This window comes from Zonotrichia leucophrys, chromosome 5, assembly GCF_028769735.1.
Source record: "Zonotrichia leucophrys gambelii isolate GWCS_2022_RI chromosome 5, RI_Zleu_2.0, whole genome shotgun sequence".
Taxonomy (NCBI): domain Eukaryota; kingdom Metazoa; phylum Chordata; class Aves; order Passeriformes; family Passerellidae; genus Zonotrichia; species Zonotrichia leucophrys.
The window spans coordinates 57,875,622-57,889,463 of NC_088175.1; the positions used below are offsets into that span (position 1 = coordinate 57,875,622).

At 44.8% G+C, this 13,842-nt stretch overlaps 1 protein-coding gene across 3 annotated transcripts in view; it reads left to right on the forward strand.

Moving 5' to 3' along the window:
* Positions 1-13,842, forward strand: part of SLC35F4 (solute carrier family 35 member F4) — a 128,512-nt gene that overhangs the window by 75,064 nt on the left and 39,606 nt on the right. Inside the window, exon 1 of one of the 3 annotated variants that reach the window (XM_064715857.1) lies at positions 9,400-9,494. The exons of the other annotated variants lie outside the window; for them this stretch is intronic. Within the exon in view, the coding sequence (XP_064571927.1) occupies positions 9,419-9,494 (76 nt within the window). The 5' untranslated portion in view covers positions 9,400-9,418. Of the gene's footprint in view, positions 1-9,399; positions 9,495-13,842 lie in introns of those variants that run through there. 3 annotated transcript variants of the gene reach the window in all.

Genomic DNA, 13,842 nt, shown 5'->3' on the forward strand with positions numbered 1-13,842 from the left:
CTCCGCTTCATCCATCCCAGGGCATCCTGGTCTGAAAATCTTCCAGCGCTGGGAGCTTTCTGCCTGGCATCATCCCATTTAGTGCTTCACTGTGCTCCTTGTGGAACAGCTGACCTGCTGTCCCGCTGAACTTCCCATTAATGCAATTAAAGCCTCCTGGTCCTGGCCTTGTCTACATTACATGCCTAATGAACCCTTCCTTTTGGGCAGGAAAATGCACATGAGGATGGCTGGGACCACATGATCTTTAAGGTCCCCTTCAACCCAAGCTGTTCTCTGATTTTCTGTCTCCCCTCTGTCTTGTTGAAGTTGTTTGACCCCACACACAGATATGGGATTTTTCTTTAAGACTTCTGATTGCTCTTATGTATTTTCACATCTTTGCTGAAGCTTCAGATCTGGCTTCAAAAGCTCTGGGGATTCTGCACCCAGACTTTAAAATCAGAAGGGCTGGGAAATGGAATGCAGCACCACTAACAAGGCAACAAACTTCATCTTCTGTTGTAATTTTCCTTAATAATTATTTCTATTTCTTCATCCCAGAAACTTTCTGATGCCATCTGGAGTGGTAGGGGTTGCAGTGGTGGATGATGCAAGATCCTATTCCTACCACAGAACCTGCCTAGACAGGAACATGCTGGTGGCTAAATTTTGGGACTGGCCAGCCCTGGATTTCTAGCCTGCTATGCAATTCTGATTTATGGTATTGAAAGAAGCCTTAAGCCATCTCATTAACTGCTGGCTACCCAAAACACAGCAAATATGAGAAGTGATTTACTGCCACACTGACATGCTCTACAGTCACGATGACAAGCACAAAATGGAAGTTTTCTCAACTCAAAAGCTCTCTTGTGGTAAAGAAGAGGCACTTCATAATTGCAGAACCAGAAAATGGAGACAGCTTATTTCACTCCCGGCAGCTTTGTTAATAAAACATTGGGAAGGCAAATAATTACCTGACATGCAATTACATCCAAGCTGTTTTCCTTGGGAAAAAAAAAACCACAATAGAAGTGTTGGGCATTTGATTTTATTATCCTGTCTGGAAAGGCTGCATTGGATATTTGGAATGGATACTCGATTTATGCTTTGTTATTGAGCAGACTGAGTGCTGGTTGTCTGCTTGGGCTGTGTTTTACTGCCAGGGAGTTTCAGAGTGGCCAGGGTGAAGTAGGAACCTTTCTCCTAAACTCTTAAAAAGTGGAAGGAGTTTGAAATGCAGGTTGGGGAATGCCCGGATCTTGATTTTTTCAGAAGCTTGTGGCCTTGCCCTGCTGCCACCACTGCTTCTCAAATGGTCAGATCACAGAACCAGAGAATGGGTTAGATTGGAAGGGAACTTAAAGGTCACCAAAATAATTCTACTTCCAGCAGAAGAGGTGGGTTGTAGGGAGCCTGGTGAGCTCTGCTTTCTCAAATGGGGTCTGTGCATGCTCCAGGTGAGATTTCTGTGTGTTCCCCTTGAATTTCTTGCTCTTCACCACGCCTGGCTGTGGGTAAAGCTCCATAGATGAAATTCACGATGGGGTACTAAACACATTTTGTCTTGGTGTTTCAGGATTAGGATCCATCCAGCTTGGCAGAGGCTCTGAGACCAGTAACTGTGGGCATAAAAAAAGTCTCTCTTTAAAGAAAAATTTCCTTTCTGGTTTTTCACTGAGCAATTTTCCTTTCCTTCTGATTCTTCTGTAAATGTGAATGAGTTTTCTAATGCTGGAGGTAACTTTTTAATATTTTTGTCAACCTGAAATTATCACAGAATGGTTTGGGTTGGAAGGGACATTGAAGCTCACCTCATTCCAACCCCCTGCCATGGGCAGGGACACCTTCCACTATCGCAGGTTGCTTAGGGTACATCAATATTTTTTTTCTTACATTTTTTTTCCTTCTTTGAAGCAAAATATTGAAGATGCATCATAGTTGATACATTTGCTGTTTCCATGAAACACTGTGTGACTTTTATTAAAATTGAAGAATTGCTCTCCATGCTCACAATTAATTTTTTTTCCTTCCATCTTTAATTGCATTAAAACTTTAATATTTCTAGCTGTATGATATTTCTATATTCCAGCAGAATAAAAAGCCTAAGAAGCTGCTTTTCCAGCTCTGGAGACATCATCATGTATTTCCTGATCCTTGTGGGTGGGTGGTTTATGTTGCAAAATTTGCGTGATTAAGGAAAACCTGAGGTTTTATTTTAATTGAAAATTTAATCCTTGTGCTTCCTAGGAGCACTCTGGTTGTCAGGTCTATAAAATCACTTAGTAAATAAAAAATATTCCCAAAAGCACTGTAGCAGAAGATGTTGCTACTGAGTGCTTGTGGAGGGAGGGGTGAGGGAATCATCAGGTATTTTTGGGTTTCAGGTGCATCTCCTTAGGTCCAGAGGCAGAGGGGAAGGAGCTGGACAAAGCAGGGTCAAGGTGGGACTCCCATTAGGCTGAAACACCAACATGTGGTGTGGTTGATGCAGTTGAAGATGTCTCTGCTCATTGCAGAGGGCTGAATTAAATGAGATTTAAAGGTCCCTCCCAACCCAAACCATTCTGTGACAGAGGACCTGGCCACTGGTAGCGATGCATTAGGATTTTAGCTTTTATATTTTTCAAATTCTATACTGTATTACTCTAAACTCCATATAAAGTGTTAGTTAATTGTCTTCACATTTTGGTCAGACAAAACAACCCCTCTAGGCCTGAAATCCAAGGATTCCCTCCAGCCTCAGGCCCAAAAGCGTAAATAAAAGCGAATTTGGCAGGGGAAGCAAACTGGGGGTGTATGACTTCATTACCTGAAGCTGCAATTGGAGGATTAACCCCTGATGTGTAAATGGATCCAACTTAAAATTGTCTGAAAAACTCGAGACCATTGCCCAGCTTGGGTGTAGCCCCTCAGAGGCTCTGACTGCCCAAGGTGTGCCTATTGAAACCTTTAATAAATACCTACTCTTATTCTCTTAATCTTGTCTAGCCTCCTTTCTAGGTAGCCACTCCAGGGCATCAGCAGCCAAGAGACCACTGGCTGTGGGTGGTTGTTGGAATCCAAAATGCAAGGAAAACTCTCAGAGCTTTGGGCCTGTAAGCCAAAGCTTAGAATGAAACACAGGATTTGATCTGAGACCTTGGAAGAGGCTTCCAAACTTAGGTGCTAGAAGTGAGAATGTGGATTTGTAGTTTAAAGCAGAGACATGTTAAGTGAAGGGAAGTTTAGAGTTTTAGAGTTTAAGATACAGAAAAAATAAAAGTTGTTACAGAGGTAAACAAGGGTTTTAGAATGCAGCACTGTAGGTGTCATAACATGATTGGCTTAGAATGCTTACACTGTAGCATGAGTCCTTAAGACAAAAATTTAAGGATTGGGTCAAAACCATAAATATCCTTATTGGCAGTGTCTTATTGATGAATAAATCCCTAAAAGGTCTTGCAACTAAGGGTCTTGTGACCTTCTGAGCCATGCAGTGAAGCTGTGAGCTGAACTCACCCTTCCTGCCTACATAGAAGATAAGAAAATAAACCACATCATCTAAAAACTCAGAGGTCCCACCTGTAAATCATTCAAAATTCCTTCAAAAATCCCCATAGGTGGTCTGAGTGTTTTGCAGTGGTTTCAGTGGTGTGGGAGCTGCTGTCCTGCAGCACCCCTGCCCATCTTCACGTTGTCATCTTGGAGTGGACGTTTGGCTGGTGCTGTTTATCTTATTTCCAGGACTTGCCTGCTAGGGGAGGCTAAAAATAGATCACATTGTGTTCTTCTGTTACAAAATCAGGGTATTAAAGAGTGAGTTCCTGGGCTGATTCACTGAAAATAGCAGCTCATGTTAATGTCAACCAGAGATCAGTGTACAAACATGCAACCCCCAAGGGCATTAAAATTGCTTCAGGTTTAGTAGGTGTTTCTTGCAGTCATCAGGTGAGATTTTAGAGAGTTGCTCTACTTCTTGGCATTTGCAAAATACAGGAAATTCTGGCTAAAGTCCAGTTTTGCCTCAGTGGACAAAACATACAAGAATGTAGAGTGCTTTCAATGTGAACATTCTCACTTAATTCACACCTGCTTATGAGGAGTCACTTTTGGATCTGGTTTAGCATCTTTGGTGCCAAGATTGTGGCACACACTGGTGGGGCTGGAGGACCCTCCCCTGCCTGGCAATCAAATCCTTTGCTGATTTTCTCAATGGTGAGCAGGGATATCCAACAGTTTTTAAGCCAGTGAGAGCTCAGACAAAGTAAGGACTTGAGAATTTGATTCTTTAAAATCCATATAACATGACTGGGCATGGCAGAGAGGTGAAGGGTTCTTTATCTGCAAGCCTTGGAAGTTGTTTTGGATTGAGTTGTTCAAGAAGCATTTGCTGCATGTTTCTGATTTTGCTAGAAGCAAGTGAAAGTTCAAACTGAAGTCTTGACTTCACTGTACATAAAAATTCCTTTGTAGGATACATCGGTTTTGATCTCAGTTTGACTGTTTGTCTCTTCTGCATCTTGCATCTAATTTGTATTCCAGTGGGATAAAATGAACTTGATAATGGCCATTTAGCTTGTCATCTTAAAAACACAGGCTCAGCCTGGAAGAACTAATAAAAGTCTTGTTTATGAGAGTCTTACAGTCTAGTGATTGGGAATGGACTGACCTGCTGACTGCAGGGACAAATGCAAAGTGGATTTTAGATGGATCTTGTAGCTAGTGGTGTTCAACACTAGCAAACAGCACAGTTTTGGATCTGAGCACTGTTTTAAAATCAGTTAAAGTCAAAGAAACACTTTCATGTCTTTATCAAGCATTCCAACACTGTGCTTCTTACCATTGGGAGCATCTGCCCTGCCCAGGGTATCTAAAAGCCACATGAGCAGGTGGGAGCAAGTCACATTTCTGCCATCACAGCCAGGGGGAAGAAGTGGCTGCCTTCAGAGTTGCTAATACCAGGTTATAATACACCTGTGAAAGAGGAGGCTGTGAGTTGTCTCCTAACCTTACCACTTTCTCACCACTCACTTTATAAAGATGTTGGTGTGGCTGGTTCAAACTTTGGCATCCAATGAGACGGATCCTTTATCAACATGGAAATTAATTGTTCCAGGCACTTATGCATCTGTTTTCCTTTAGCTGTGATGATCTGCCCTCCTTGGGTGTGTGATACCACACCTGCCATCCTCTCTGCATCAGAAAACCTGTGACTGCCTGCAGTTCAACTCCAGCTGTGCTTGCAGCTTCAGTGAGAAGAGTAAATAACCTTTGCTTGTGCAGCAGGTCCCTGAAATATGCATGAGTGGTAGCTAGTGCCAGCAGAGTGGGGTAAGCCAAGGAGCAGAGTGAGTTTTGATAGCATCAGCCCCTCTGTGCTGGGAGCGTGCAAGGCTTGTTAGTGGATGTGATTCAGCACTCCCCAGCCCTGGCTCTGCTGCCAGGGCTGGTTTGCTGTCTGGTTAGTGAGTCAGCAAGCTTGCAGCCTCACCCTGCCCTGTCTGGATGAATATTTACTGAGCCCAGGGACACAGAGTGCTGCAGGGAGGGTGGGGAGGAGCAAATGGGATGTGGAGCAGAGGCCTCCATGCACAAGGACTCTTGGCTGGCATGAGGAGTCTGTCCTGAGACACACTTTATTCACTGATTTCCTTTTCTAATAATGCTGGTGCTGGTCTGTCTCCAGAGTTTGGTGAGTGCCCCATCAGTTTTTACCTTAACTGGGAGCAGGTGTGGAGGGTGCAAGCCTGCAGCATGGGTTCTTGTTTGCACTGCTGTGATTGTGATTCACACTGCAGGCTTCCTTGACAAATAGGGAATCCTGAGGGAGAATAATTGGGTATGGAGATTGATGATAGAATAATTTAGATTGGAAAACACTTCTGAGATCATTGAGTCCAACCATTCCCCCAGCAGTGCCAAGCTCATCACTAACCCGTGTCCCCAGGTGTCAGAGCCACACATCTTTCAAATCCCTCCAGGGATGGGGTCTCAATCATTGTCCTGGGCAGCCTGGTCCAGGGCTTGACAAGTCTTTCCATGAAGAAATCTTCCTCCCTAATATCCAATCTAAACTTCCCCTGGCTAAACTTGAGGTCATCTCCTCTTGTCCTATCCCTGTTCCCTGGGAACAAAGCCCAGCCTCCCCTGTCTGCACCCTCCTGTCAGGGAATTGTGCAGAGCCACAAGGTCCTCCCTGAGCCTCCTTTGCTCCAGACTGTTCCCCCCCAGCTCCCTCAGCTGCTTCTCCTCAGACTTGTGCTCCAGAGCCTGTTACTGCTTATTGTTTATTATGCTTATTGTTTATTATATATCCTTATATGTTTATTTATCTCACTGAGAATAAGAAAACTTAAAACATGTTCCAGGCTGAAAGCACAGAACTTGAAGCAAACAACATATGAAGAGCTGCTGTAAAGGTACCTGGAAACTTAGTTTAGTCTTGAATTTTGGAGGGCAACCCCCATATTTTCCCTCTCTGGTGCCTTGGATGAGCTCAAGGTGAGTAAGGTGGCACAGGTCTGTGGATTTTATGTTGACTTGTAATCTTGCAGTAGTTACTTGGAGTAACTGTTCTCCCATCCTGGTAAGTCAATCATCACATTGCACTTGTGGGTGGATTGCAGAGAGGGACAGAGCTTCCTCCTCTCTCTTCCACTCCATGTTATTTTACTCTTTTCTTCAGCACAGGTAGAGCAGAGATAGCACAGAGGAAGGGTCAGAAATGCAGGAGCAGAAATAGATGGCCCAAGCTCACTCTTGTGTGGCCTGAGAACTGAGGCTTATCAAACTGCAGTCTTTGATGGAAGTTCTAAGTACCGTTTCCACATAGTTTTATGCAGTTTTGTATCTTTTTCATTTCTTGTGTAACTGTTTTAGGAAGCTGAGATGGCTGGGGGGAGGATGTGAAAGATTGCTTTGAGGAGCTGAATTTGGCTTCTAACTCAGTGTTGAAACAATGGCTGATTCTCCTTTGAATAAAAAAAGGCAGCAGCTCTTAGATTCAGTCACGTTGTGTTGTTAGTGCTGAAATTGTCTGGAAGAAATGTCTGGAATTGCCTGACATTGTCTCATGCGTTTCATCCTCACCATTGTTAAGGTTCATTAATGATTCCATTATAAACCCCAATTTGCAGAAATGGCTTTCTAAAAGCAATCTCTGTATTATATTATTATGTTGTTTATATTATATAAATGCTCAAGGACTAGACATGTATTAATAGGGAGCCTTGTGATTGTGAAGCCAGCAATTACTTGACTGGTGATTACTCCATCACAAACTCTGCTGACTCTCAGCACTTCGGACAGGAGAATAAAATTCCTTCTGCAAATTGGGAAGATAATTTCCTTTGGAATGGTGGTTGTTACACAGTGCTGGAAACCCTCTGAATGCAGATAAGCAGTAAAAGCCAGTTAGCTCAAGGCAGTGCAGTTGATGCTTTGGAATAGACTGTCATGGTGGAGAGCCTTGTGAGTCACCAGGGATATAATGAAGATGCTAAAGGAGATCTCCAAGCCTTTCAGAACAGGATGTGCTGGCTGGAAAACCAGACATCTGTAACCATTTCTCTTCCCTGTGCTCCTTCCATGATGTGTCCCACTGGGTGGGATGGCTGTGGGAGTGGGATGAGGCATTTTGTCCCTCTTTCCATAGGGTAGGATGGCTTTGGGAGTGGGATGAGGTGCTTTGTCCCTCTTTCCATAGGGTGGGATGGCTGTGGGAGTGGGATGAGGTACTTTGTCCCTCCTTTCCATAGGGTTAATCACTGTCTCTTCCCTGCTGTGTCACTGTGCCCCAGGAGAAAAGTGAGGCCCCTCAGTCCCCAAAGAGGGACAGGAGAGCAGCTTTACAGGAATGTACAGGGCAGGATCAAGGGATCATGTCCTGGTGGGTTGCTCCAAGGACCCAAGAATCCCCTCCTGCCCCTCTGGGTACAGTGGAGTCTCAGGCTGCCTCTTCCATGAGGATGCCACAGGACAGTTCTCCCATGTGCCATCCTCTGCTGTGGCTGCATCCTGAGGATTATTCCAGCTGGGACTCTGCTTCCTTCCCTGTCCTCCCTGAGGGTTAGGGAAGGGACCAGTCCTTGCACACACACCCCAGTGACAACACATTATTGTGTAAATCCTGTGGGATTCCAGCACCGTGCTTGAGGAAGCCCAAATTGGAGCATTTTAACCCAGCTATTCTTCATCCTTTTCAAACCACTTTGGCCTTCCCTAGAGCCAGTGGCTTTTCCCTCTTTAGTGGGATAGTGGGGAAAGGAGGACCAAGCCCTGGGCTGAGAATCTCCACTCTCAGCTGCTATCAAAAGCACAAAGACTATAGACAAAAGGGCTAGTGCCCTTAAAAATTCAGCAACTTTGCCAGCAGATTCTGGGAGAGCTAAGCTGCCTTTCTGATCGTTCCCTTTTTATTTCCCATTGTTCCTATAGCAAACACCTTGAATATAAATGGTAAATGTTTCTCCTTACAAATTCTTGCATAAGACTTGATAGTTGATCTCTTGGTGAAGAGCTCTGGACCCAGGTGTCAGTAACCACTTCCTGGCAAAGGAAGCTCCCAGCACAGTGCTGGTTGCACAAGGGGATGAGATCTTCTAAGAGTTCCAGAAGTTGTGTGGGTTGACACCACTTCGCTCAGTGAAACTTTTCCATTGCTCCAAGTGAACAACTTCCAAAAATATTAATAGTAATAATAAGGAAGTAGAAGGGAGAGAAGGTGTCAGGGAAAGAGAGACATAACATGTCCTGGCTGTCTCAGGGGAAGTGAGGAAGAAATGTAGACCAGCCATAGCCTATATATATATATATATATATATATATATATATATGTATATATATTTCTAGATCTGTCTTGGTTGTGACAATTTTTGTAGGGTGTTAGAAGAACCTCCTGCAATACCACTGCTTTATTATCAGACACAGACCTGGATGTCACCTGTTCTTTTGCCCAAGGCATTCCTGATTTAGCAGCTCTATAGGAGTCCCATTATTCAAAGTTTACTTAAAATAATTACTATAATCATCCGTATATTGTCACAGTGTAAGGAACCAGAAAATTGCATTGCATAATTCCCTCGCAGTTGTCTGAGAAATCTCCTGTCTGTGCTGTGTTGCCAGCACAGCGCAGAGATTTGATGTGAAATCCCAATTTCCTGCAAAGGGGCTGCCACGGTTTGGAGTCCGCGAGGCGCCGCCGCTGATACATTTATATTTTATCTGCCGCGCTCCACAACTGAATGAAAGAGGAGTGTTGGCAGGGGTCAAGCATTGTTTGAACGTGTTGCAAATGGTTTCCCAGGGAAACAGCAAATCAGTACTCGTAGGCTCCTGCAGCATCTCCAGAACAACATCCAGGCACCAGCCACAGCCCCGTGTTTGCTGTGGTACTCGGGACCAGGGCGATGCAGAGTGAGCCAGAGTGAGCGCCTGAGCAGGAGAGCAGCTCCAGAGGATGAAGAAACATTCGGCAAGAGTGGCACCGCTCCCATCTCACAGTGTTTCCGAGTTAAATTCGCCTGTGCCAGACGGTAAATGCTTTTTTCTCCCCTCTGTAAATCTCATCCTAGGCAGGAGTTCACTCCGCATGCTCCTCATGCTCCGTTCCGTGCAGAGTAACAGGAATATTATGTGTGTGTGTGTATTTTTATAGTAATGCTCAGATAGCATTTTTAGCACTTTAATATCATCTGGGATAAGTGGCAGTTAAATTTCTGTTGCCTGTGTTCAACTGCTGTGTGAACGATTCCTGGTGGAGAAGCTGATGTTGAAACGTGAACGATGGATAAAGTTGTTGTACTTCAATTCTGGCTTTTAAAATTATGTGAAATTAGGTCCATGTAATGTCATTGGCTTTTCTGGAGTATTTTACTGTGGTGCTCTAGATTTATTGGTTTTGCTGTGAAGACAGAGGCACCAACTTTTTTGTGCTTGCTGTCCCTCAGCTCAGCTTAGCAGTTGTCCCCTTAAACTGCTTTTCTTCCCCTTCATTTTCAGAGGTGTCAGCTCTTAAGCAATTCTTTAATACAGAAAACCACAAGATAGAAATTGGGAATTCTTTTGTATGTTCTCTATCAGACATGAGAACCTTGTTCCTTTAGGAGTGCCCATCAACTCCACATCACGCCTCAGAGTCACTGGGAATGTGGTGATGTTGTCCAGCAGGAGATTTAACTGCCTTGATAGTGAAACAAATAAAAGTCAGTGTGCAGAAAATGTACATGCTGTATAGCTCAGAGGTCAAAAGGAAAAGCTTTCATAAAAACACTCCTGATGTTCAGGTTTGAGTTTTTGACTTAAATGTCTGCAGAAATCTCAGGCTTTAACTGCACCATTTGAGTTTGTAATCCTCAGTGCCAGATGTTCTGAGGAGCTGCCTGGTACTTCCCCAAGTTGCTTGTTGTGCCAGAAATTAGCTGTTTTCCCACCAGGTGTGTGTGTGGTGAGGACACTGGAGCTGTAAAACTGCAAGATGTGTGCTCTGTCTGTGGTTTGAGCCAACCAGCAATGAAAATATAATTCCTTTTTGTGAGTTGAATTCATCCAGGAGCAAAACAAAGCAAGAGCCACGGTCCAGTGCTGGTCAGCAGAGCGTGACCCTCGATCTACCTGGCTCAGGCTGCCTTCAATTACAGACAGGGCTGGGGTTTGATGGACCAGGCAGGAGTTTGTGTTGTTTTTCTCAGAATTGTGTGTGTGATATTTAGAATTCTGCAGGCTTGGTGGTTACCTTAGTGTTTCTTCCTTGAGGGGAAAAAGCCTTAAGGAAAGTTGGAGGAGCTGAGTGCTTATTGCTGGTGCACAGCAGCAGGCTTTAGGGTGTGTGATACTGAGATTCATACCCTCACCTGCTTTTTTAGGAGCAGTGTTACGGCCAGGTGAGCTGGCTGTGCTGGTAAAATGGGGTGATTTGCTGCTCTTTATTTCCTGAGGGCTCAGAAAAGGCTTGTGTCATGCTTGGAGGGGAATGCAGAGCATTAAAGGTTGTCCCTGCCTCACAGAGCTCCAAGACAAGCTGTGGTTGCCTTCACCTGTCCAGCTTCTGCCTGGTGCCTCTGTTAGACCTGTCTTAACCTTCTGTCCATGCTGGGCTGCAGCAGCACTGTTAAAACTGCCCTGTCTGGTTCCTGAGGGAGGGAAAATCCAGCCTTCATAGGAAGAAAGGGCAACAGACTGGAAATGACTACATGACAGCACTTGTCATACCCACCAGGCTGCAAATGGAAAGGTTCTTGCTCAGGATGGACCTGGCCAAGCTGAATTAATACTGGACCCATACATTAAATGTGTGTGCTGCCAGTTTTTACAGATCAGCAAAGATCATTTAGCGTGAATTCCCTAAGAATCCTAATGGGGTAGGGCAGCCAGCTTCCCAAAAGCACTGCATCTTTCCCCCCCTTTATTTCTCAAGCATGGGAGGGCACATGGAAGAGATTCCAGAGCAGCTTGGGCTGTGTGCTGGGAGGAGAGCAGGGGAGCAGTGGGCTCTGGGTGGGCAGTTTTCACACAGTTTCCACACAGTTCAGCTTTGTGGTTTCCTGGATCCCTCCTGATAAAACCACAGGAGCTGCTGACTCCTGGACAGTGGAGTGAAATCCAGGCAAGAAGACTCCTTTGGTAGGGAAGGTACACCCAGTGCTTGGAGATAAATGGTGCAAAGTGCTGCTCATGTGGAGGGAAATGCCCAGAAGGGTCAGCACATGAGGATGTGAGGTGTGTGCCAAGCTGGCACCACAGCCACCAAATACTTTGGAGAACATCTCTTCACCTCAGCCTGGGCAGCACCCACTCCCCAGCATCAGCCAGGTGTGTGGCATGGACACTGCTTGGAATGTCCATCCCACCCATCCCAAAAATGCCATCATGGAAAGGCAGGGATGAGACCTGCCAGAGCTGTTACCTCAAGGGTGGTGGAGAAAACAGATGGAACTATCTCCTGGGATTGCAAAATGCAGCAATACAGTGATAAATCCCTACTTTTGCCCAGCTGCATAAGTTCCTTTCCAACCCAGACCATTCTATAATTCTGTTATTCCCTGTATGGAAGTTCAGTGGAAAATGCTGCTCTTGATCCCTCCAAGTTTGGAGGGACTTAGCAGATCCCTGCTCCACAGCTGGGAGTTGTGGAGTGAGACAGAGAACCAGAGTTCCATGAGCTCTTCCTTCCCTTCCCTTCCCTTCCCTTCCTTCCTTCCCTTCCCTTCCCTTCCCTTCCCTTCCTTCCCTTCCCTTCCCTTCCTTCCCTTCCCTTCCTTCCCTTCCTTCCCTTCCCTTCCCTTCCTTCCCTTCCCTTCCTTCCCTTCCCTTCCTTCCCTTCCCTTCCTTCCCTTCCCTTCCTTCCTTCCTTCCCTCCCTTTGGGAGGGAAATAGCAGATCCCTGCTCGTTTGGAAGTGAGCCCAGCATTTATCTCTTCACCTCTCTTATCAACAGGTATCCTGAAAAATGTTCTTTTCCAGGCTCTAAGGCAAGGAAATTGAAGCATGTGCTCAGTGCACTGCAGAGCTGCCATGGGCTGAGTCTGAGGCAGCCAGCCTTGGGCTCATCCACATCCATCCAAATGTGAGCCTGAGAAATCTGGGAGGGCTGGGCACCTGCAGCAGGTGATTCACCTGCCAGGGTTGGTATCTGAGGGAGCTGGGATGATTCACTCCCTCGAGGCACCGGGCACAGGCAGCAGTTTGTGTAGGAAATAAATACAAACCCAAATGTGAATTGTTGCTGAGCTGCCCATCTCAAGCTGCTTCAAGGGGAGCTCATGTCACAGCTGCTGTTTTGGAACCAGCCTGGATTTATGGATGTGTTTCTTGAAAGTAGAAGCTATATTGTGATTATTTATTAACGAGGTACATGTGAGTGATATCTGGACTGTGGTGGGTGTAAATTCCTTTCACAACAACTTCACATCAAAGCAGCCTCGTGGCTTTCACTGAAGCTGCTCTTGAGTTATGGCAGTGAAAGTTAAAGTGAGAGTTTAACTGGGAGTGTCTGTTTATTTTTGGAAATGTCACCAAATATTAGCAATGACAAGATTAATTTTCAGAGGATTTTTTAAAAATAGATTGTTAACCTTTTGGTTTGGAGTAGACTGTATAAATTGAAAAACAATTGGAAGCACATCTGATATAATTCAATACAAAATTTATAGCAGAGGGGGTTTTTATGGGATGGTGTGCAGCTTGGAATCAAATTATTTGTGTTTATCTTGCTCAGTCAGTGCTGGAGTGGTGGGAAGATGGTCTGATCCTGAGATTGGCTTGAATTAATGTTGGATCAGATATATCTGGAGAGGGGAAAAAAGTTCTGCAGTCTGATGTAGCAAAGGATATCCCTTTGAATGTGTGAGTCCCGAAGGTCTCACTCAGAGGTTGTCACTGAGGTGGTCTCAGAGGAGTTTATGTAAGCAAAAACTTAAAATAAAATCCTGGAAGGAGACAAAGGGTCTTAAGTTCTGGTGTTGTTCCCCTCTTTGCCTGGGAAAAGTTCTGTGCTGAAGGAGGAGATTCCATCCCCTCCCCACAGGAGGTCAGTGTGCTCTGCCTCCAGAGCTGTCATGGTTAACTCTGAGATTTCAACACAGCATTTGTTTTTCTCTGTTTTTCATTGTTTATCAATGTTTTCTGACAGCAGAATGCAGTCCAAAACATTCCGCTCCAAATGGATGTTCTAAATATTTTTTTTTGTAGGCCACTGAGTGTATTATAGAAGTTTTGATTTCAGCATATAAAAATCAGTCTTCATTTGCAGCACTCCCTTCTACATTCCTTCAAACTCTAAGTATGCTGTCATGCCCAGTAACTTTCAAATTTAAGTTCTCTTTGTTAATTTTATTGCAAGGTTGGGAGGACACGTGGAAGTTGTTGAGATTCCTGGTTGTAAGC